The sequence below is a fragment of the Silurus meridionalis genome, chromosome 24 (genome assembly GCF_014805685.1).
Source record: "Silurus meridionalis isolate SWU-2019-XX chromosome 24, ASM1480568v1, whole genome shotgun sequence".
Classification (NCBI taxonomy): Eukaryota; Metazoa; Chordata; class Actinopteri; order Siluriformes; family Siluridae; genus Silurus; species Silurus meridionalis.
In genome coordinates, this window is record NC_060907.1 from 15,511,236 (window position 1) to 15,534,261 (window position 23,026).

At 38.9% G+C, this 23,026-nt stretch overlaps 1 protein-coding gene across 2 annotated transcripts in view; it reads right to left on the reverse strand.

Moving 5' to 3' along the window:
* appa (amyloid beta (A4) precursor protein a) overlaps window positions 1–18,487 on the reverse strand; it is a 29,971-nt gene extending 11,484 nt beyond the window's left edge. Inside the window, exons 1-7 of one of the 2 annotated variants that reach the window (XM_046838380.1) lie at window positions 18,223–18,487; window positions 5,225–5,392; window positions 4,702–4,831; window positions 4,003–4,115; window positions 2,216–2,406; window positions 1,816–2,063; window positions 1,514–1,681 (exon numbers count right to left, since the gene is read on the reverse strand). In XM_046838380.1, coding sequence (XP_046694336.1) covers window positions 1,514–1,681; window positions 1,816–2,063; window positions 2,216–2,406; window positions 4,003–4,115; window positions 4,702–4,831; window positions 5,225–5,392; window positions 18,223–18,309 — 1,105 coding nt within the window. In that variant the 5' untranslated portion in view covers window positions 18,310–18,487. The remainder of the gene's footprint in view (window positions 1–1,513; window positions 1,682–1,815; window positions 2,064–2,215; window positions 2,407–4,002; window positions 4,116–4,701; window positions 4,832–5,224; window positions 5,393–18,222) is intronic. The other variant, XM_046838381.1, reaches the window with a different exon arrangement.
* Between the last annotated feature and the right edge of the window lie 4,539 nt (window positions 18,488–23,026).

The following is a 23,026-nucleotide window of genomic DNA, read 5'->3' on the forward strand; positions in this document are numbered from 1 at the left end:
GTTACTGAAACTCAGACAGTCACTCTGTATGACTGTTGTGAACAGAAAAGCATCTCAAAGTATAGAAAAGCAGATGAGCTACAACTGCAGAATTCCTTTGCTACAACCATATTATAGCACTTATTGTAAGTCGCTCTGGATAAGGGCGTCTGCTAAATGCCGCAAATGTAAATGTAAATGTATATTGATTTCCACCAGTCAGCCAAGAGCAGAGACCTGAAGCTGCACTGGGAACACGCTCTTGTTACTGAACCTAAATTCTAAAATCACTCCTTTAGGATGTGGTAGAACAGGAAATTCACAGCATAAACAGTGCACCTAAAAATCTGCAGGGATTTCATGATGCAATCAGAGCCACATGAACCAGAAACTCAAATGTATGTTTACAACATACTGAAAAACTGTGGCTGCTCGGAGAGCAAAATGGGACCCTAGAGTGTTAATATAGTGCTCCTAATAAATAATTAAAAAAATGTGATCTCCAACAAAACAACTCTGCCCCACCTCCAATCCACAGAGCAGGAGAGCTTACTGGATGATTTGAATGGGTTGAAAATGATGCAAATCATGTGCTATGACCTTCACAGTCACCAAATCTCAATCCAGCTGGAAACTAATGAGATATTTTTGGATCACTGTGTTAGATAGTGCTATCCACCATTATTTACACATTGCCAAATGAGAAAAATGTTCCAGTGAGGTGTACAGTCTATACTTAGCATCATTAAAACTGTTCTGGTGGCCCAAAACCTTATTTCAACCAGAATTTTTTTTTTTTTTTTTACATTTGACATGCAGTCACAGATTTTTTTTAAATGCATAATATCACACTTTGTGCATATATATTGTTTGTTTTTAGGATAAAAAGTATACAAATAAGGTAAACCTTAAAGTGCATTTATTTAGATCCTTTTCATGACATCCGGTCACAAGTTATTTACGTTTTTTTTTTTTTGCTTTTCAAACTCAGTATTATAACTTGAAAATGTAAACAGTATATGAATTGAAATTTTTACTTTCAGCCTGAGCACATAAGCGTTTTGTGAGTAACTAATCATCATTGCAATCAAAGAAGCCCAACATGCAAAGACACGTGCTCATCTGCGAGCTTCAGCCTGTGTTAGACAGAGAATGCGCCAAGCATCTTTGTCATCGATTACACAAGCTGTGACTGAACGAGTGTGAAATATACAGTGATCGAAGTGCTAGTGTGTCATCTCGCATCCCTCGGGTGCACACAGTGAGAGGCCGACATTGTGCGTGTGTGAGAAAGCAAGAAGAACAAGGCGGGCGACATATGGTGCGTGGATGCTGACTCAGTGCATGTGTATGTGTGTGTGTGTGTGTGTGTGTGTGTGTTGAAGATGCAATTCAAATTCCACACCTTGGAAACAGTAAATACCAGAAAGAAGGCACGCAAAAAGTGTGTGAGCGAGCAGTGTGAGGAAGATTAGCAAGGAGGACGGTAGGCTTGGAGAGACATCTTGCACGTCTATACACACTCGTGACTTACACGCACCACCGCAGACAGACTGGCAGTATTCCTCGGACTCAAAGTTATTACGGTTGCCTCCGCAGCCCCCATAGATGAAGGGAGCACAGCGACCCTCTTCTTTCACAAAATACCAGCGGGGCAACATGGCCCTGCACGGCCCAGTCTCTGCATTCGCCCAACACACTTCTGAGAGAGCACACACAACCAAGGGCTATCAATGTTTTGTAGGTTTGAACACTTTTTTTTTTCTTTTTTATTCTTATCCATTTACATGTGGAGGTATACACAAGACACATTCTGATATACACTGCATTTCTTACCACGGACCACTTCTTCGACCGACTCAGTCGTGGTGGTAGTAGTGGTGGTCATGGCGATGCTAGTGGTCTGTTCGTTCTCTGTGCGTTCATCGATCATCTCATCATCTTCCTCTTCCTCCTCCTCCTCCTCTCCATCACCATCTGGGTCATTATCTAGAATCTCCTCTTCATCTTCAATAACTTCATCATCCTCAGCCACTGCAGGCTCCGCCTCTGTCTGCTCTGCTTGCCCCGCCTCCCGCGTCATGCTAGAAGATGCATTTAATTTGTATTAAGTTTAATATAATGAAAAGCAACCCATTTGAAATGGTGTTTTAATAAAAATGGTCTCAGTGATTGGTGAGAGATTTGGCAATTTGTCTACAATTTGTGTGTCTGCAGGTCAAGTGTGTGAAAGCACCTGTTATCAGAATAGTCTGTCTCGGCTCCTCCCCACCAAACATCTGAATCGTCCTCCTCTGCTTCCACGTCATCCTTCTCCTGCTCAGTCTCCACCGGGCAGCATACAAACTCCACACCACGGAAGCGATCGATGGCACACGGTAACAACATCCCATAATCGTGTAGGTTCATTGTATGATCGCTGCAAGACTAGAGGGAGGATGAAAAACGATGGAGAACATTGAGTGTGACAGATTCGATAGCATTTAATTCGCTTCAAGATAATTTATTCTAATGCTTACTGTGGGAAGTGCAAACACGGGCTTGCGGCAGCAATAAGCTCGAAATTTTATCTACTGGGGTTATGAGAATTATTCATGGCACTGATTTAATAAGCGTAATTGGCTGATATTGCTTATTGGAGATGCTCAATAATGGTTACTGGGGTAATTCACAGAAATTCGTTTAGAACAAAGAGATGTGTGTCAGAATGCTTTAATCTGTGGGAATGTGCATATAATAAACACCAAACTGAATTGTGGTAAATTCTGCCACAGTGGGCCCAGTATCAACAACTGTATCCATGGTGACCCAGACCAAAATAAAGCTCTTATGAAATATGAAAAATTGATGAAAATATCAGCTCTTTTGCATGTGTCACAAGCAGAAGCAAATATTACAGCATCCTGACTAGCACTAAAAGTGAAATATAGATTTTGTTCAGACTGAGGAGCATGACTGTTTGGAAGCTGATATCTGATTGCAGATCAGAACTGCAAAAGATTATGCCATTTCTATAAGGCGTACACCACATAGACAAGTATGTGGACAGCTGACCATAAGAATCATATGTGCTGTTAGGACATGCCATTCCACACTGCTGTAATAATAACCTCCACTTTTCTGGAAAGATGTTCCACTAGATTTTTATGGATGCTTATGGACATTTTGCTCATTCAGCCACAACGACTCTAGTAAAATATCAGGGTTCAAATTCATTCCAAAGGTGTTCAGTAGGGTAAATCTTCCACTCCAACCGATTGTAAACCATATCTTCATGTAGCTGGCTTTTGCAACGGGGGCATTGTAATGCTGGAACAGGTTTGGGTCTCGTAGTAAGGAAAGTTTTATGATTCAAAGATCCTGTACAATTGTGTGGTAACATTTTGGGGAAGAACCATATATAGCTGGAGAAGTCAGGTGTCCCAATACTCGTGTCCATAAAGTACAGCTCTCCAAAAATTTATAAAATGTGACATTGTTCAGAGAAAAGAATCAAATTGAGCATACCAAAATATTAGGATCTTTTCAATAAGTCAGTAAAGGAAAGATAAATGCACACAGTTTGGTTAAATGTAAATCGGTTCCTAAAGTGTCAAAGAATTTCATAGCCATAGCTGGTTTTACTAACACCCTTGTGGCTGAATAAACACAAATATCCACAACCACACTGGAAAATCCAGTGGGTCATCTTCCCAGAAGAGTGGAAGTTATTATAACAGCAAATGTGGACTAAAGGTGGAATAGGATGGTCTGCAAACTACAGATAATAAAACCAGCTCATTTTTAAACCCTAAACAACTACTTTTGTTCAATTTGTTCAATTCAAGTTCAATTTGTGATAGTTTATATTTTACACTTTACAAGAAGTAAACTCTATGGAGGTTATTTGAAATATATACATTTATTTAATAAACCTGAATGTAAATTTGCACATACCACATTTTAATTTGAAGTACACAAGTCCTAAGATTTATAATAGTCTTTCTATGCAATTATCTGTTAAAAGTAGGAAGTTCAACACACCTCTTTGGCTACTGTGTGCCAGTGCAGGTGACTTTCACACTTGTCCATCCGCTCCTGGTGCAGGAACTTGCACTTATCAGGAACCAACAAAGCGTCACTTACAAATTCACCCACTGCACACAGAATCACAAACAATAAACATTCTGTCAACTGTGTACCTATGGATGACTCACAGACACAAAAAATGACTTTTGATTTACCATCAGTACAACTGAAACTACTTTATGATACTAAAGGTGAAATTATCTACCACTAACTAGAAATAAAAAATAGTTTTGGAACCAGACAATTATAACTGTTTGTATTAATTTGTATATGTGCAGGTTAATGGTACAAAAGCACAACATTAGTCATTTAACATGTTACTCATCATGCAAGTGATGCAATTAAAGTATACTTTATTGTTCCCACAGGGAAATATGTTATATCTTCACAAATACCAGGCATTTAGGAAGCTGGGGTCAGAGTGCAGGGTCATCAATGCTACAGCACCCCTGGAGCACAGAGGGTTAAGGGCCTTGCTTAGGGGCCCTAAGGGTGGCAGCTTGGAAATACTGGGGCTTGAACACCCAACCTTCCAACCAGTAACCCAAAGCTTTAACCAATGAGCTACCTGTCCCCTATTATATGCTTATTTGCTGTAATTATACAAAAAAAGCAAAGGCACACATGCACAGATGCACACAAGTGCATACACACCAAGGCAGCGGTAAGGCACTACAATGTGCACATGACTGCGGCACTGCTTCCGACCCTTCTTGCACCAGTTCGGGATGCTGACAGGCTGATTGGCTTCCACCACGTTTGTGATCTGCAGATCAGGGTAGACCTGAGGGACGACAGACAGGAAGTCACGCACATTTCAAGGTACATTTCATATGGTAAATATACACCAGTAACTTACAACCACACTAATTACTTTCTATCACTCTATTTTGTGTAATGTGTTCGACATTTACCCTCTTCAAAGAAAAATCACAAAACATTCTAATCCTTTATGGATATATTATTTCTAACCTGACTCATCAGCCTTTATGTCCTGATTTAGGTGTGCCACCCATTACTAAACCATATCCCCACCTATCTTGATATCCTCTTATTTCCTTAGGGTTTTGCATCACCACCCATTTCCACATTTTTATGTTTTAAGCCGTTTGTAGCTTCCTTTATAATTATAATTCTTTTTCAAATATACAGTATGTCTGTATGCTCGGGCTCTTACCTCTTGGCAGTACTGCAGGATGCCCTCTTTGGTGTTTACGCAGCTCTTGGTGCCTGAAGGGTCTGGTTCCCACTTGCCACTCTGGATGTTCATGTGCATATTGAGCTTCTCGCAAAACATGGCTACCTGCGGCTCAGCCAGTAAACCTGGTTCTTCTTTTGACGGCATCTGAAAACACATTTTGACCAAATGTTAAAACGTTATAACAATTAAAACATATAAAGCATAAAAGTGGAGTACAGAGTAGTTTATTAATCCCCAAAGGGGAAATCTGATTTCACAACCACCACAAAACACAGGCGCTACATAAACAGGGCTGAGCAGGTAAATATACAGACTACTGTTATTTCTGTAGAAATAACTGTATGACTCATATTACTGGATGGCAGGTTTGAAACCGTTAGTTAGACTATAAAGTCAAAAAATAAATTGCCAGGGCATGTTTAAGAATGTGCAGTTACCTTATTTAATCTGACCCTCCCTAATGCCATCAAAATGATCCATATTTATGTGGCCTTAGGATAATGTTATTCATCATGTTACCTGTCCACACATACCAATGTCTGGGTTCATATGGGAGTAGAAAGGAAATTAGTGGGCGTGTTCTGCGTTACTCATAGCACACCCAACGCTAAATCGCGCAAGAGCGAGTAAAATTGGGACAAGCCGGATGAACATCACTGTTTAATCATGCTCCTGCGCCCTACCCACCCATCTTATCAAGCGTAATTGTATGCAGTGTCAGAATGTTCTCCCTTCCTTCTTTAATCATCTGTCAGGTTCACAGACTTGCACAACACAACACACTCAGAACATAAGACACTCCTCAGTTGTGTTCACTGGCCTAGTTCCAGAAAATACTAGATTTTGTTTGCTGCAATTCAGGTCTGCCCTCGGGCACTCAATTTACCATCACCAAATCCCCGAGATGCATAAAATCCTGCCAACAAACCCAACTCTGCGGAAACCGGGAATCAAAACACAATCTTGGCTTAAACATACAGCATTAAAGTCTGCTTGGATGCTGAGATAATGTTCTCAATGTCTATATGAAACCTTGCGCTGACTGAATAAAATGTAATTTAGCCGAAGTGTAGGAAGAACAACTTAAAATAATCCACGATTCAAGTGGAGGACAGTGCCGAAGTGCTGCAGAAAAACGGTGCACTCTGGAAAGCTTGTGCGTGTCGCTTTTTCTTGTCGTTTTTCTGCAGCATTTCCACATTGTCCTCCGTTTGAATCATGAATTATTTTAAGTTACCTATTTTAAGGTAGCATATACCTTGCGCTGAAAAAAAAGTATTTATAATGCTACAAACTCAAAAATGACTCATGATTCAAACTAGGCCCGTGTATGTGTATTAAAATAACCAGTTTGACGCAATTTAAATATTAAGTTCACTTCTCAGGCAAATGTCGACATAAGAAAAAGCAAACGACACATCTGGCAGTATTTTGACACAAAGAGCAATATTACACAGATGTGCAATTTTTAGGCTGTGCACTGGGGCTAAAATATAACAGGCAACACATAAAACACTTATAGGACAAAAGAAAAACGATTTTCCTATTGCGGCACTGCATAAAATTTTCCTTGTGCTGGGTGGACTTTTTGTGATTTTTCCGTGCTTGGAAAAGGCTTACTTATATTTTCCATTGCATTATTTAATGATTAAAGAGTATTACAAGGTCGTGTTTTTCCCCTGCTGCTTCCATACATACACACACATACACACACACACACACACACACACACACACACACACACACACACACACACACACTCACAACACACTCACAGATGCAATTTTTGTTCAGCTATTTCTAATATTCTGGAAAAAGTCTATTACAGCAAAAGCTGGAAGGAAAACCAAGTCCCTCGCTAAACCATAGCGCCGAGATGAGCTACGATATCGGTATACACAATACAATGACCTACTTACGGATGGTGCAAATATCATTAGAATTTCATTACAACGTGTTCCAACACAGAGCCCACCAGCACTACAGGGGCCACTTGGGTCTCTGAACACCAGTTGGATAAATGAGAAAAAAACACTAATGTGATTAGTAAAGGAAGAGAAAGCCTGCTGTCAACAGGATTAATTCCTGTACCAGCTTTGTACAAGCTGCTGGCAGGCTACAGAGGGCAGGACTGAGACAAACACACAGTGATCTGAAAAAAGGCCTAAGAAAGTTCACCATCAAAGTTACAAACCTAAACTTCCCTAAACTCCTTTCTCACTGGGTGTAGTATTTCGATTTCGCTTTTGTGTGTAATGCCTGTGAAAGAATTCTTTTGTGAACGTGAATGTTGCCAGAATAAAAAGCCACTCAAAGACGGCATTGTGTTGTCGAAGAAAACAGGGCGAGGGAAGGTGAAGATGGGAAGAAAGGGGGTAAGGTAATGTTTTTGTGTTACTTAATCATTTTAGGAGACTGGATGTGCTGGCAAGAGAACAACAAATCTTTTGTTAAACATCTTTGGTAGGAATGGAGTGGACTTTGAGAACCATGTGACTGACACACACACACACACACACAGCTACTTATTAGGATTTGCAACTAAAGTCCTTCAAGGTCATCCAAATCTACAGTGAAAATACTTTTCAGATCGCACATGTGCACACACACACACACACACACACACACACACACACACACACACACACACACACACTTACTGACACTCTGGAACTTATAGGCACGGAAAAGCATCAGGGATCCACAAGATGCGATTAAAAAAAAAGCAAGAGCTGCTCTATTCTGCTCCATACTATTCATTTTTATCGCAATTTTACACAGGTCCCGCACACACCTCTTAACCTGCTCCTAATTTCAGTATTTCGAAACCAACATATCAAAATAACACCACAAATACCACCATATGCATGCACAAGTCGATCGCTTCAACCCAAAGAAACAACACTAGCACCTTTAGGTGCTAATCGATAACTAATTATACTCGGCAAAGGTTCAGGAATGGTGCAAGTCGATACCTTGCACTTCTCACAGAGAAGCTGTACTTTAGGAAAGTAACTCTATACTTTAATCTTTGCTGAAATGCCAAAAGGATCACAGAGTGAAATGGAACTTATTCAAGCTAAACCGCATTCGGCTGAAAAGGCCGAAACTCTAAACTATTGGGAGACACTCTCTTGAAATATTAGCGCATTTTCATTGTTGATTCATTCAGTTCTCATTTTCATGGGTTCAGAATGCAACCTATATGAATTAGTGAAAGCAAATGACAGTTAATGGCATAGTTTTACATTGTAAACTACTGTTCACCTGAAAATGTGCTTAGCGGTTTGTAATAGAAGACCATTAACCTTTACCACATTTCCCATTTAATGCTATATTATTAGTTTTTAAAGTTTCCTTTTTCAAAATGAATTACTGTTATTTTTCATATTCGTTTCTGCTTCGGACAAATTATTTTGTGTCTAGGCTAGCAAGACCTGACATGGCTTAACAAGTTGTCGTATGATAATATGCTAACTGCAGTTAATATAATAACATGCAGTTAACCATTTTATTTTAGCAGTACACACTGGCTTGAATTTAAGCCACACAAACATCAGCAACCTTTGTAAAGTGGTCCAACAACCCACAAGATACACTTATATTCATTAGACTTTATTTACAGTTTTCTTCTGTTTGTCTGTGTATGATTTACATCACTTGAAGCCTTGCTATTAATGTGAAAGCCTTTCATAGTATTTACAGGCAAACTGCTTATAAGCATTACAGCAATTTGAGTGTAATGGCTTTACATTTAATTGTAATAACACAGCCTTGTGTTTAACATATACCAAAATAATCATACAGCACACGGTGCCAGACAGTATTTCAGTAGATGTACAATATCAAGCTCAAGCCAAACATTTTAACACTGTCTTCATGTTTCTTTCTGTGGTTCTGTGCAAATTAAATGGAAAACAAAACCCCCCACAAATTCTATGTCTATATAGTCCCTATATTTTATGAACAAACTACAGTAAATTGTATCCATTCACTTTGATTTCATTTCATGACTATGTATTTGTGCTTCAGTTCATGCTATTTTTGCTCATTAACAAAGAGGTTTAAGAAAAGCAGTGCTGAACTGGCAAAACTGAAGTTGACATAACCACTGCTTCCTGTTACTGAGATTCTGTCTCAGCTATCTGCTTACTTTCTGCTAATTCCTTTTCCCCCTCTGGTCTGTGTCACTGTGGAGCCAATCAGATTGTTCTTGATGTTCAAAGCTCTTGAGGCAATCAGATAAAGACTACAAGCCCAAACCTGCCTCTCCCTGATAGAGGATTCTAATAGCACAGGACTCTGGCATTGACACTTCCATTAAAAAAAATGGACAAAAGTAAAACATTTTGTTAATTTATCTGTGCTGCAGATTAAAAGGCGGCTGGAAACTGTAATGTGATGACTGACCAAATAAACTGCAATGAAGTGTCCCCATAATGTAGGAGAGTGTAATTGCGATTCCATAAAAGGCCTAAACAATGCCATATCTGTATTAATAAACTGCTGAGTCCAAAGACAAGTGCACATTTTTTTCTGAGTATGATTATGAATCTTTTATAACGATGATGGAAAAAAAGAAAAGTACAAAGAAAAGCTTAGAATCATGAGTCATCTGGTTTAAGTTAATAATCAAAAAAGCCTTAAACTTCCTTGTTTAGAATACAAAAAAACCAAAAAAAACCCAGACCCTATTAACAGCCTGTGACCTTTAGTTAATTTTTTTCTTGAACACATACCAATTTTCCTTCCAAGCATTATGTGCAATTTAACTTTTTAATGCATACACTAAAATAGAAATTACACTAAAAAAAGAAAAATTTAACCAATGATATATAAAAAAAATCTGCCACCTCAAACCAAAATTCCTTCACAGGAATGGGGGTCTTCTTGGCTCCTAGTTAAGCAAATTATTTTATATGAATATTATCAGTATCAGTACACTGTATAGGCCAAGGTTTGCAAACAAGTGGCCAGAAAAAACTGCTTCTGCTTGATTGGACACTACTGATCAAAAATTTGTAACCACAGGGCCTGAACCCTATTCCATTTATTCCTATTATTATAAATGATATATTCCGATTATTATTCCCTCCTGTTCCTTTTATAAAGTCTTGCAGAAAGCCCTGATCTCAACCCCACTGAACACATGTGGAATGTATAATACATTACAGAATGATGTAGCATTCATCTCCACTACATCTCATGAAACAGATTCCGTATTTAAAAGCTGCTTGATTCTAGCTCACTACTGGAAATGCAAGGAATACATTTGCAAAGATCAATATTTTGAGATGGGCGTAAGGGACACGTGAGACATGCTGACAGACCTCCCACACGTTTGCGCATGCCATTCATTTACAAGTCTCTGCTGGCCAATTACGGTGGAGGTGTGTGCTCAGGTTTTAGAGTGCGACTTTTCCGAACTGATGACCCATCTGTAGTGCCATTCTGGCTGCATTTAGAAGGAAGTTATTTTTCTGTGGTCTTCAGCAACATCTGGAAAAATGTAGTGCCCTGTTTGAAACTATGGCCTTGAAGACAAGACACTATTGAAGGTTGTATAGACTACAATCGGACACATTGGTGATTGTTAGGGAAAGGGACACTTAAAACATGAGGAATTTCCCAACCATCTGCTGTGCTCGAGCATTTTATCACATTTGCATGCAAAAGCCTTATTGTGTAATTCACTGCTACAGCTTTAAAGACTAGGGTCATGTTTAACCATGAACATGAAAGCTGTCGGTTTTTCAGAGGAAGAAAAATTGGATGCCGTGAGAGAAAAGCGATACTTGCAGCAACCAGTGTGATGGTGCTATTAAGGAACCAAATGTTCTGAGCATCATAAAAGCTGATGGAGCGCAGAACATCTCGGTCACCGGCTTTGCACTTTCAGTGTAAGTGAAGGGCTTGGAATTTGTGAGGAGGCAAAACAAATAATCTTCCTGAAAGAAAACTTGTGAGTTTTATCTAAAGTCTAGAAAAGTACGCTGTTAAAACAAACAAAAAAACAGAGTAATAAAAAAAATAAAAGCAATAAATCTCTCAGTTAGAAAAAAAAGCAAATAGTGGGTTCAGACAGAGGGTTAGGTCTGCTTGAGGTAGATAATAAAAACACACTTGCAGTTCTGATAAGCCTTCTTGGTGTGCCTGTGTGTGTGTGTGTGTGTGTGTGCACGCGCGCAAAATAATATCCGCTGCCGGTTGCCTCGACCGGATCCCCAGGGTGGATGTGCAGTGCAGTGATTACAGGGTGATCAGTCTCTCGTTTCCTTTTCGCCCCATTTGCCAACATTCCACTCGGCCCTTCACCATCCCGCCGATACACACCATGTGAACCAACATGGACAACAAAGACAGTAAAGCTGGGAGTTACCACAGACAAGGCCTGCTGACGCACCAACCCCCAACTAAATGTCATGTCAGTGCTGCACAATAAATCAATTGTCCCGCCCCTCACAGTTCTATTTGGAAGAGGGGGTTTTGATGGCTATTTGTGTTCTCGTGGTTGCCCATTTGCACAAAGCCAACTAGCATTTTTGCTTTAGCATTTTGGTCTAAAAATCTGAGGAATTTCAGTTAGCCTTAAATCTGCACCAGGTGCATTACTGAGCATAAATCTGTGGAAATGCCAGAGATACCTTTAATAAGATCCAATAGAAAATGAATTACTGCATTAAACAGCAAACAAAATTGGATGCTCTATTATTTGAAACAGGTAGATGTTGGATGTTCGAAGCGTCTAGAAAAATGGTTAGTTATATTTTTATAAAAAAATATAACTGAAGAACTCTACCACTGCTCTTTAATACTGAAGAAACTAAAACTTTCAGCAGACACAGTTCTCAAAATAGCCATTCATGTCAAATGTTTTTTAAATGGTGGTTAAAAATGTGTGTGAATGTTTAGACTGTTAGATTAATCTGAAATAATGTTTGACGCTGGTCTTCTGTTTATTACAGTCACTGTTTAGACTATACCAGGTTCAGTTCTAAAACACAGTCACTCAAAGGAAAGGTGCTTTTCTCTTTATCATTGTGCTATATGGTGTCTGGAACATATTTTATCATAAATATAAACCACACTTTGAACATAACACACAGACGCACCGTAATAAAGATTACACAAAATACAAACAAACTCTGAAGAACTCCACGTTCATTTCGAAGTCTAAGACAGATAAGAGAAGATGGATCCTAATACTGCAAGGACACAGGACAGCAACATTGACTATTTCCAAGAAATGCTACCGTGCCCGCTGTCTGACCTCCACGGTCACTGCGGTGAAACATAAGTCAAGCTGTTTAGTGTGTGAGTACAGAGAGGTGGATGAAGGGGTTTTGTTATCTCTATCAGTTATCTGAAGTCAGCTGCTTTGGTTTGTATGATTGCACGCTTTTAATCTGGAACGCTGGAATAAACCTTTTTTGTAGCTAAGGGATCATAGCACATCGTATATTGGTTAATTCTGCTAATAAAATATATTAAGAATTTTCAACTGCCTGTTCTGTAGTGAAAAAGCACCAGGACTGCAGCACCTCAAATTAGCTCTTTTTTTTTTTTTCCCCTGCAGCTGCGATGTCTCAATCACCTGCCTGGTACAGTAGTCAGAGGTCTGTTCAGAAAATCGGCCATTTTAAGGGCTGTCTCAATCATAAAACCTTTCCCTTGCAGTGCACTGGAATATTTGCTAGCTAAAAAAACAACACCACAAAATGCACTGCAAAATCTAGCAATACAAACTGTTTCTTCACTGGAAATTAAGTCACATTTTCTAGTGGCTTTCAGCTAAAAAAAATAATCAATGTCGAACGAACCCTAACACTTAGTCTAGCAATCATTGTAGTCTAGCGCTAGTGCTAGACTCTAGCATATTGTAGTTCTCAAATAATTACTTATATTAGTGATTTTTAACTGTATTAGATGTCAACTTGTATTGAGTATTATGACTTCATAAAATGCACTAGCTAGCCTAAAATCCTGCTTGAAGTATAACGATATACTGTGGCGCCACAGCGGATCATCCGTCTCAGATAAAATATTATATACATTCTGTAAATGTATATAATATTTTATCTGAGACGGATGATCCGCTGTGGCGACCCCTAATGGGAGCAGCCGAAAGAAGAAGAAGAAGATATAATATTTTATCTGTTTATTTTACAGTGACTGATGAGGAAATGAGAAATGTATTAGTCATATTGCCGGAAATTGAGTCATTAAGGTCCCAATATGTGTAGTAAACACGGTTCTTATTCTTAAAACTATGTACACCATACATTTATTAATGACCTAGAAAGTTAGAGAGCTGATTAAGACCCCCACTTGATCCGCTTTCATTTCAACCAAGCAGGAGCCACATCTGATTCCACCAGTTTAATCAGCTGATCCTGGCCTTCTGTTGACCATAAGGCGTGCCTGCTGTTTGGTTAGAATGAAGTCACACCAAGTCTTTGCAGATAATGCCGCATATGACTAAAGCTTTTAAAGCCGATATTTTTTGTATCTGCTTTTGGGGGAAAAAAGAAATTGGAAAACCAACTTTGGATTTCTAGACAAAGGATTCCTCAATCCCAAGTTCAGTGTATGAAGTCATGCCAAGATGGCTGCTCACACCATAAATAGTAAATGCATTTTCACCACAGACAGATCAGCTGCTGAAATCAATAACAGTGTCCACTGTTAGAAGAATGTAAATACAACAGAAGCTCATAATCACTAATGGTTTCTGGATAGCTTGTTGACACAAAACCTATACTTTTACAAAAAATAGTGTTCATGTCTTTTCCCTGGTTTGTAGTGTGACACACTTAAGCTTAAAATTATATAACTTCAAGTTTATACTTCAGAGAGTTAGATTTCAGCAAAGCACACATTACAGGGTGTCTCTAAATAGGGCACTATGAATGCTAACACATCAGTTGTGCCTTTTTCAGTAGATGTCCATTTCTTGGTTGGTCTTGAATCTGCTTGAATATTTATTGTTAATGTCCACATTAAGAAAAAGGCTGGACAAAATATACATCTATAATATAAACTGAGTATTCACAAGTTTTAGAAGATTTGGAAATGTTTAGAATTTGCTATGTATGAAGATTTTTGGGAAAACCTGTGTATGAGCACGTATAACACACATACACAAAACAGACAATGACTAACACCTTTTGTCTTCGCACCACCAGGGGTCAAACAAACAGAGGAAATTCCCCTAGGCGAAAAACAGGAAAGTGAAGCAGGAAAGGTTTTGCACAGCTAGCAAGTGGCCTCTGCTCCACCCTTTCACAAGTGCTCTAAAATTAGGCTCACTTACAAACTGGGATATATGGGTTTTATATCTAGAGTTAGACCATGCATTATGATATTTCCATGGGGATTCACTTGGAGAAATCCTTACCAAACAATCTATACAAAATATAAAAAAAAGCTACACTTGGAGTTAATTTATCATGAGATAAAGTAGAAAATAAACAGCAGCAGAAACATGAAAAGGTGCATGAACATCATCTCCATCACTTCTACCCGAGGGAGCACTAATTATAGGGGTGAGCACTGAGGGATGGCCTGGGTGCTACAACAAACATGTAATGCAGAGATGAAGGGACAAAGGGAGGGGTTCAAACACAACCAAGACTATTTAAAACCCAACGAAAACACCATAAATATATAGTTATTATACATCTATATTTATCTTGTCCATATATTTGGAAAGCTAACATACACTTACACAGAAAATGTCACCTCTTCGAAGAGGATCCATTAAAATGCTCTACTGATTAACTTGTGAAGACGTAAAATCATAACGGCATAAATCTGATTTCATTCACAAAGAAATTGTGTGCAAAGTAAAATAAATCTCTTGAAAGCAATATTTTAATATGAGCTCTGATATCCAATGAGGAGGGAACACATAACACACAACCTGTGATGCTGCAACCTGTATTCAGGTCATGGTGCCAAGGTTACTCCATCTGTGGCTTCCTGGTGGAATAGGGTCTCCTGGGGGCTTTCAAGCTCTGCACTAATCACATTTCCTAGTCACAGCTGACTGTAAAGGTCAAAGGTCATCTAACACAAGAAGAAACATCTGTCATAATATGTCTGCACAGTTGATTGCACTTAGTTGCAGCACCGTTGCCAAAGCAGCAGGACCACTGGAGAATCGACATAAACCATGGATCACATCATCCACCCAATGAAACAACCTGCTGGAGGCTCTTGGGTTTTTCTCCAGGGCATGTAAATAGAGTAAAACCTGCAGCCATTTAAAGATCTAGCACTGATAAAGAGTTTTATTTTATTTTATATATATATATTCTCTAACTAACATTTTAAATCCCAATTTTTTTCCATGTAACTATTTAAATTGGGTTAGTCATTTTAATGGTTTACTTACAACTATCCACTTGATTAGATAGTTATCTAGCCATGCACTTCTCCATGTCAACATACCAAACCGGATAACGACAAGCTAATATCTTCGGAAAGCACAAGAGCTACCCGGACAGTTTCCTCCCAAATATGAGACAAATAAAATATCATAAATTAATTTTGGTGCATTACTGCAGACTGGATGAATCCTGGGCAGCTGGTCAAAGCGATTGTGCAGGAGGCCATGGCTCGGCTCTTCCCTGCAGACACAACATCCCTCACCTGCTGACAAGTCGTGTTCCAGCCAAACAAAGCTGCCCATTCAACACCGAGCTTTTCCAATGACCAGCGTTGAATGCTTTCCATTCCACTGTAGGTAATGTGAACTTTTCAGACCATACAGCACTGAATAAAGCGGATGAACAGCAGTGCACCACGAGGGTAATTGAAAAGAAAACACATGAGGAGGCAGATCAGGCAGAACAAAGCCACAATTTGTCGAAAGCAAATATATAAAAGACTGTTTATGCGGTTTTCTAATGGCTGGCAACAAAAGTCTGCAGTTGGTGCTAAACAAGTTTTCTATAATAAATTTAAAGGAACAAAACTAATATAAGTAAATAAAATATAACCATATTTAACATGTTACTGCATATTACTACGAAAAAAGTCAGGAGGTTGAATTATAGCAAGCAACCTGAAAATCATTCTTACTATTACGTAATAAGAAACATTTTATAACAAAGGGAAATAAGTATCTCCAGGCCATGTTACAAAAAAATGATATAATGACAAGCTATTGGACAAACAAATTCACTAGTTAAGATAACTATAGTTGAATGATTTTATAACAAAGAGTTAAATGGGGGAGATCAATCAAGACCTTAAATCTATCTAGCTCTCCTTCAACATAAATCTCACATTATGCATTATCGATATTGACTATGGCTTAGTGCTTTTAACAGTCTGAATGGTCAGCATTAAGGATGATTTATGCTAACAGAGTATAGTCCATACATCAACAATATTATGTACTAATGTTGCGAGTTTGAGCCAAGTTTGTTACTTAAATACAAACAATATGAAAAGTGCATTTTGTGTTTGTCAAACGAGCCTAAGAAATGCCCAAGAAACACTAAAATACCAGTGTTATGAAAAATGTACATATTTTTATTATTAAGGTCATGGAAATGTACAATGGACAAATGGACATTCATCGACTTTGGACTCGAACTGTTCAGGTCTATTCGGTATACAGGTTGCATTGTTGAACAATGAATGTAACGCCGTGAAAAGCCTGTTGTTTTGCTCACCCTGATGGTGTTTGGATGTGTTGATGGTGTAGTGAATGGACAATACAATCTAGTAAATATGCATTGATCAATATGGTTGAATTTGAGGCCAAAGACATGGCAGAGCTTGTTGAGTTTCGGGGGTTGGGGGTGCATCAACAATATTAACAATACCATGTCAAAGTCTAGGGTTTGTTACAGTTGGGTAATTTGGTCTTGTAAAAGACTTTACACCTTCAGAGTAAATACTATTGTCCTCTTTCTGGGAGTCTCAGTGAATCCAAAGGCTCAGCTTACTGCAGTTTGCTGAGAGACGCCATTTTTGCTTCTGTAGGTTACATCCAACTATTCCAGTGCACAGCAGACTGTGTGGGAAACATGTTCCTCACGAAACAGTCCCTTATTTTATGATTATTATTATAAAATATATAAGATTTTTTTTACAACATACAAATACAAGAGAAGCAGAAGATCTGGTGATACTTTTGAATTCCTTCAGACTATACAAACTGCATTTATCAGCCCTAACAGCGTTGCTATTTATAAATGAAACCAGGACGACTACTGCGCAATTGTTAAGACAGAAGCTCTGTGCGAGCAGCAACCCCGAATTAAACCCATGGTATTTAAAAGAAACGCTGATAAAGATCATGTTTTAGACTTCTACATTGTGCTAATCAGCAATGTTTCAATCTTCTCGGGTGGGAAACATTATATGAAATGTAGTGGTTTAATGTCCGCTTCGTCGATATAGTTATATTTATAGATATTTGCTTCGAATCACTTGATTTCATTAATTAATGCTCCGATGTAATCAATAAATGCAATTAATCAGAGAGAAACGGCAACAAATATATTCCGTTTTATTCCCAGGAACGCCATGTCATCTTATGGGAACGAGATACAAATAATCGGGTGATTTTTCAGCACACAATCCGCCGTAATATAATAACAATATATATATATTTAAATATAAAAAAAATAAAAACCTTTAGCCTTTAATTACCGAACATATTCATCTGAAATAGGTGCTATTATTATATATATATATAAATCTTTTGAATCTGTGTTTCAGTCATCCCAGGGGTTTATCACCAACAACGAGGATATGTGGTATAAGTTTTTAAGACCATCAGAGGTGAAATAACACCAATCCTATGACTAAATGAACTACCAGCCCTTTATTGTATATAAATAAGCACAATGTAACCCTATAGTTGTTATTTTGTGACTATTAGATCTGTATACATTGTAGCAGGACGCCGCGCCCGCGCCCACGTCCACACACACACAGCCGTATCGCGTTCCTACCTCCAGCGAGAGCGCCGAGCTCACCGACACCACCGCCACCGCCGCCGCCGCCGCCGCCAACACGAAGAAAAGCCGACGGTCGCACATTCTCCTGCAGATCTCTCTCCCCGACGATCCTGAAATTCAGCGACCCTGAAGTTTTTCCCTTTTTCTTTGTTCTTCACAAAGCGGTATTGGTTTTTATCCGTGCTCTTGGTGCATGTGTGTAGAACAGCGAGACTGCACACCACGCAGCGTCACCTGATCGACCAAACAACGCGTAGGAGGGCGACTCGATCCCGGAAAGAGTCGAGTCTCCGAACCCAATCATTAAGACATGGACATTCGGCTCTAAAGCATGTTTGCACTCGTTCGTTTCAGTGCCTACACAGGAGATGTAATCAGATAAAGTCAGAAAAAAACCATGAAGCCAGGAGATGCCAGTGGGCACGACTTGATCTCCACTATCAACAACATTAACAGAAAATGAAGTCAAATTATTTCTAATAGTAGTCAAAAACTAGGCATGTTGGAGACCTGTTGTGAAACTATTCATTGTAAACTGTGGGCATAAAAATCAGAAAATAAAAATGTTTCGCTTCTATTATGGTGTTTTGTTTTGTTTTTGTTACTTTTAAACCTTTTACATTATTATGCGTTTCTATCGAGGAGTGGGCCATAAGTCCTAGCAAGGCCTTCTCTGCTAGCCTAAATGCTATCACGATCACTGATTTACGGTTATATATCATTTTGTCTATGAACATGTATTAAATTATCTCCAAGAGCCTATTCTCTTCATTTGAAGCATTCCTTTTCACAACCAAGTGCCACACAACCAAGTTTAGGTTAGAGTTTCTATCCAATCAGATTTCAGCTGTACAGCAATCTGTCATAAGCGCTTCAGGATCACCAGTGCAAAGTCTTACAGCGTAAAATCCATGTAGCTTGAAGCTGTCGCTTTAACAATGTTTACAAGTTGCTGACTCCAGAGCCATCCAGCAGGCATCTAATAACGTCAGCATTTCCACGTCCGTTGACTGGATGATCAGACAGCGCACTAGTCAGAGCTCAACCACTGCATCTGTAGCAAGCTGCACAAGCTCAAATATATCCATATGGATTTAAAAGCTGTTTTTTATTTCATAATGGCTTACACAGGTGAAGAAATTGATTTTGGTTTAAGAAAAGCTGGACAATTTGAGAAAAGGTCATGCAAAACACTTCAAAACAGTTGTTAAGCTCATTTATACATTTGCATTTTATTTCCTGTAGAATTAATATGAAAACAAATGCACAAAAATGCACAGAAAATCCAGGGGGCATTTTATGAGGTTACTATTGATGCTTCTGCTAGAGATGATGTATGTTGTTGTGACTGCAGTGGAAGGAGACTAGTTAAATTGGGTTAATTGGGTTTCATGCTTTAGTAAGTGCATTTATGCAGCTGCATGAGATACCTATCTGTGATGGAATGTTCTGTTATACTCTGTTGTATAATATTGATGGTTTCTATAGTCAAGGCATCATAATGATAGTATTAAAAGGTGGATTGATACAGGTAGGACACCATTGGCAGCCTAGGGGTTAAATGCATGGCCTGTCACTGGCTTCTATAATGTATTGCAAATAGGTATATTTACTAATAGTATAATCATATTTAATAAGTGATGAATGTTTGATTAGAATCAGCACACTTGAAGCAGGAATGAGCAAACAAATCTTGTTCTTAGGAAATGTCTTATTTGAAATAATTTCATCTTGGTATTTATTTCTTATTTTTTGACTAGTGATAATAATGGGCTTAAAATGTACAAGCTCTAAATGTAATCGATTTGGCGTTTGACAATCACGGTTTAATCGTGTAGAATTAGAAATTATTATTAGTTTGTGCAGACATGTGACTGAAGGTTCACTGAGTTCATCAGACATGCTGCCTAAATATATTGTACAGAGTCGGCGCTTTGAGTCGGTTCCAGTGAGTCAATTGACTCTGCATCATAAGGTCATCTTAAAGGAGTCGACTCTAAAATGCCTGGAATTGGCAAGCAATCCCCCCTCTCTCTCTCGCTGTGTGTGTGTGTGTGTGTGTGTGTGTGTGTGTGTGTGTGTGTAAATGTGTCTTTGGTGGTTGTTTAGTAACTGGCCCACGCCACTCATAGGTGAGGTGACTTCACTAGCCTACACAGAGATCATTCATAATCCATAACTCTCATTTATTACACAAAGGCTTACTTGAACTGCTTAAAAATGTATTTGACTGGACGATATACTGGCAAAAAAAAACATTTGACCCGAGATGTCTGTGCTGGTATTTGCTGCCCCTTTGTGGTGGCTTATAGTACTTGGTTTAATAAGCATGCTTTCTTTTGGGTTATATTTTTCTTTCCCTTCAAAAAAAACAACAACAAAAACAACAATTGATATGAGAAGGTTATATTGTCCTGGCCAGTAAATCCTGGTCTTTCTTGAACTAAATCCACTTATAAATCCACCTAAAATGCTTTTCATAGATCTGGAAAAGTAAAGAAAGTAAAAATGTAAAACATTGCTCATACATACGCTCTCCGTCCACAAAAGCAATGTCAAGAGCTTCATGTTCATAGATAGATAGATAGATAGATAGATAGATAGATAGACAGACAGACAGACAGACAGACAGACAGACAGGCAGGCAGGCAGGCAGGCAGGCAGACAGACTTTATTGATCCCGTGATGGAAATTATTGCGTTACAGCAGCAGCAACTTACACAAATAGTAGTAGGGGAAAAAACAGAGTGTAATTAAGTAATTGTGATTTATATAAATTAATACAATTTTGCAGATTATACTACATAAAAAAAGAGTGCAAACTGCCAATTCAAAAGAAGAAAATAAAGTAATGAATTGTGCAAATTGTCAGTGTATGTATGTGTGCATAAAGTGACAGTAAATAAGAGGATATGTTTATGTTACTATTAGCATCTGATTATGTACAGGCGAGTCATTGTACAGTGCAATGGGAAACAGCAGGAATGATTTCCTGAACCGCTCTTTGTGACAGCGAACCTGAATCAGTCTGTTGGAGAATGAACTCTGCTACCTCTGCATGGGATCATATAGTGGGTGGGATGGATTTTCCATGATTGACAGGAGTTTGTTCGGTGACCTGTTGTCCCTCACTGTCTCCAGTCTATCCAATGTGTGTCTGATTATGTATTCAGCCTTGCGGATGATTTTATTGATTTTGCCTGCATCCCTGGCACTGATGCTACTCCCCCAGCAGACCACAGCACTATAAAGAGCACCTACCACAACAGACTGATAAAAGATTTCCAGCATCCTACTGCATACATTAAAGAATCTGAGCTTCCTCAGGAAATAAAAAGTCTGCACAACCCCGTCTTATACACAGTGTCAAAGTTGGTTCTCCAGTCCAATCTGCTGTTCACCAGGAGGGAGGTGGTAGCTCAGTGGTTAAGGCATTGGGCCTTATTGGGCTTGGGCTTTGGATCAGAAGATCACAGGTTCAAATCCCACCACCACCAAGCTGCCACTGCTGGGCCCTTGAGCAAAGCCCTAAAACCCTCCCCTGCTCAGTTGTAAGTCGCTCTGGATAAGGGCGTCTGCCAAATGCCGCAAATGTAAATGAACACCCAAGTACTTGTAGTTGTCCACAACCCCACCCTCCTCACCCATGATGGTAACTGGTTTAATCACAGTTTTACTCTTCCTAAAACCCACTACCATCTCCTTGGTTTTCATCATGTTTAGGAGCAGATGGTTTCTGGTGCGCCACTCCACAAAGCTGTCCAGAAGTCCTCTATACTCCAACTCTTGTTTATCCCTAATACACCTCACCACTGCAGAGTCATCAGAGAACTACTGCAGGTGGCAGGACTCAGAGTTGTACTGCAAATCTGAGGTGTACAGGGTGAACAGGAATGTGAATGTTGAAACATGAATGTTTGTATCAGATGGGCATGTTTGAGTATTTCATAAACTGCTGATCCTCTGGGACCAAATAATCTCTAGAACAAAATGAACAAACACAAACAAAAACCCAGAGCGAGTGATGTTTATGGGTGGAAATACCATGTTGATAAGAGAGGCCATAGGAAACGGAACTGCGTTCCACTACAAGAACAGGAATCTGTGACTATCAGGGGAATAATGAACAGGATAGTTGAAGATTAGGAATAAAAATGACCTGTTTTTACTCAGTCTTCATCTGTCAGTGCATAATATCCAGAGATTCTTGGTCTAGGCTGACAGGAAATAATGTAGATGCTCTTCTGTTTTAGCTCATTCACCACAAGATTTGATGTGTTCTGCATGCTGAGAGGTTTTTCTATTTAACATGGGTGGGGAAAAATATTATATAAGTTATTATATATATTATTATACCCTTCTTGGCATTTTGGTATCTGGCCTCTCTCATTAGCAAAGCATGTCTACCAACAGAACTGTTGCTCAATCAGTGTTTTTGTGTAAAGTTATTTCTAGTATGTTAATATCCCAAATCAGAAAGAACATATTTTACCGCCGATGTGATGCTTGTTGTGAAGAAAAACTATAGCTCTTGAGCTGTATCTGCATGATTTTATTGCACTGCTACATGTTCCTAATAAAGTGGACAGTGAGTCCACACTTCTACTACTACTAAAATAATACCTAGTGAATGCAGAGTAACTAATGCTTTGTCTTGTGTAAACTCTTGAAGCTGTGTAAATAGCTGTTTTGTATATTTCTAATTTGTGTTCTTCTGTGATGTAGCTGGATAAAGGACATGGTCAGTACCCAAACTGATTTGTGACCTGAACAAAGTGCTATTAGAAACGCATAAAGC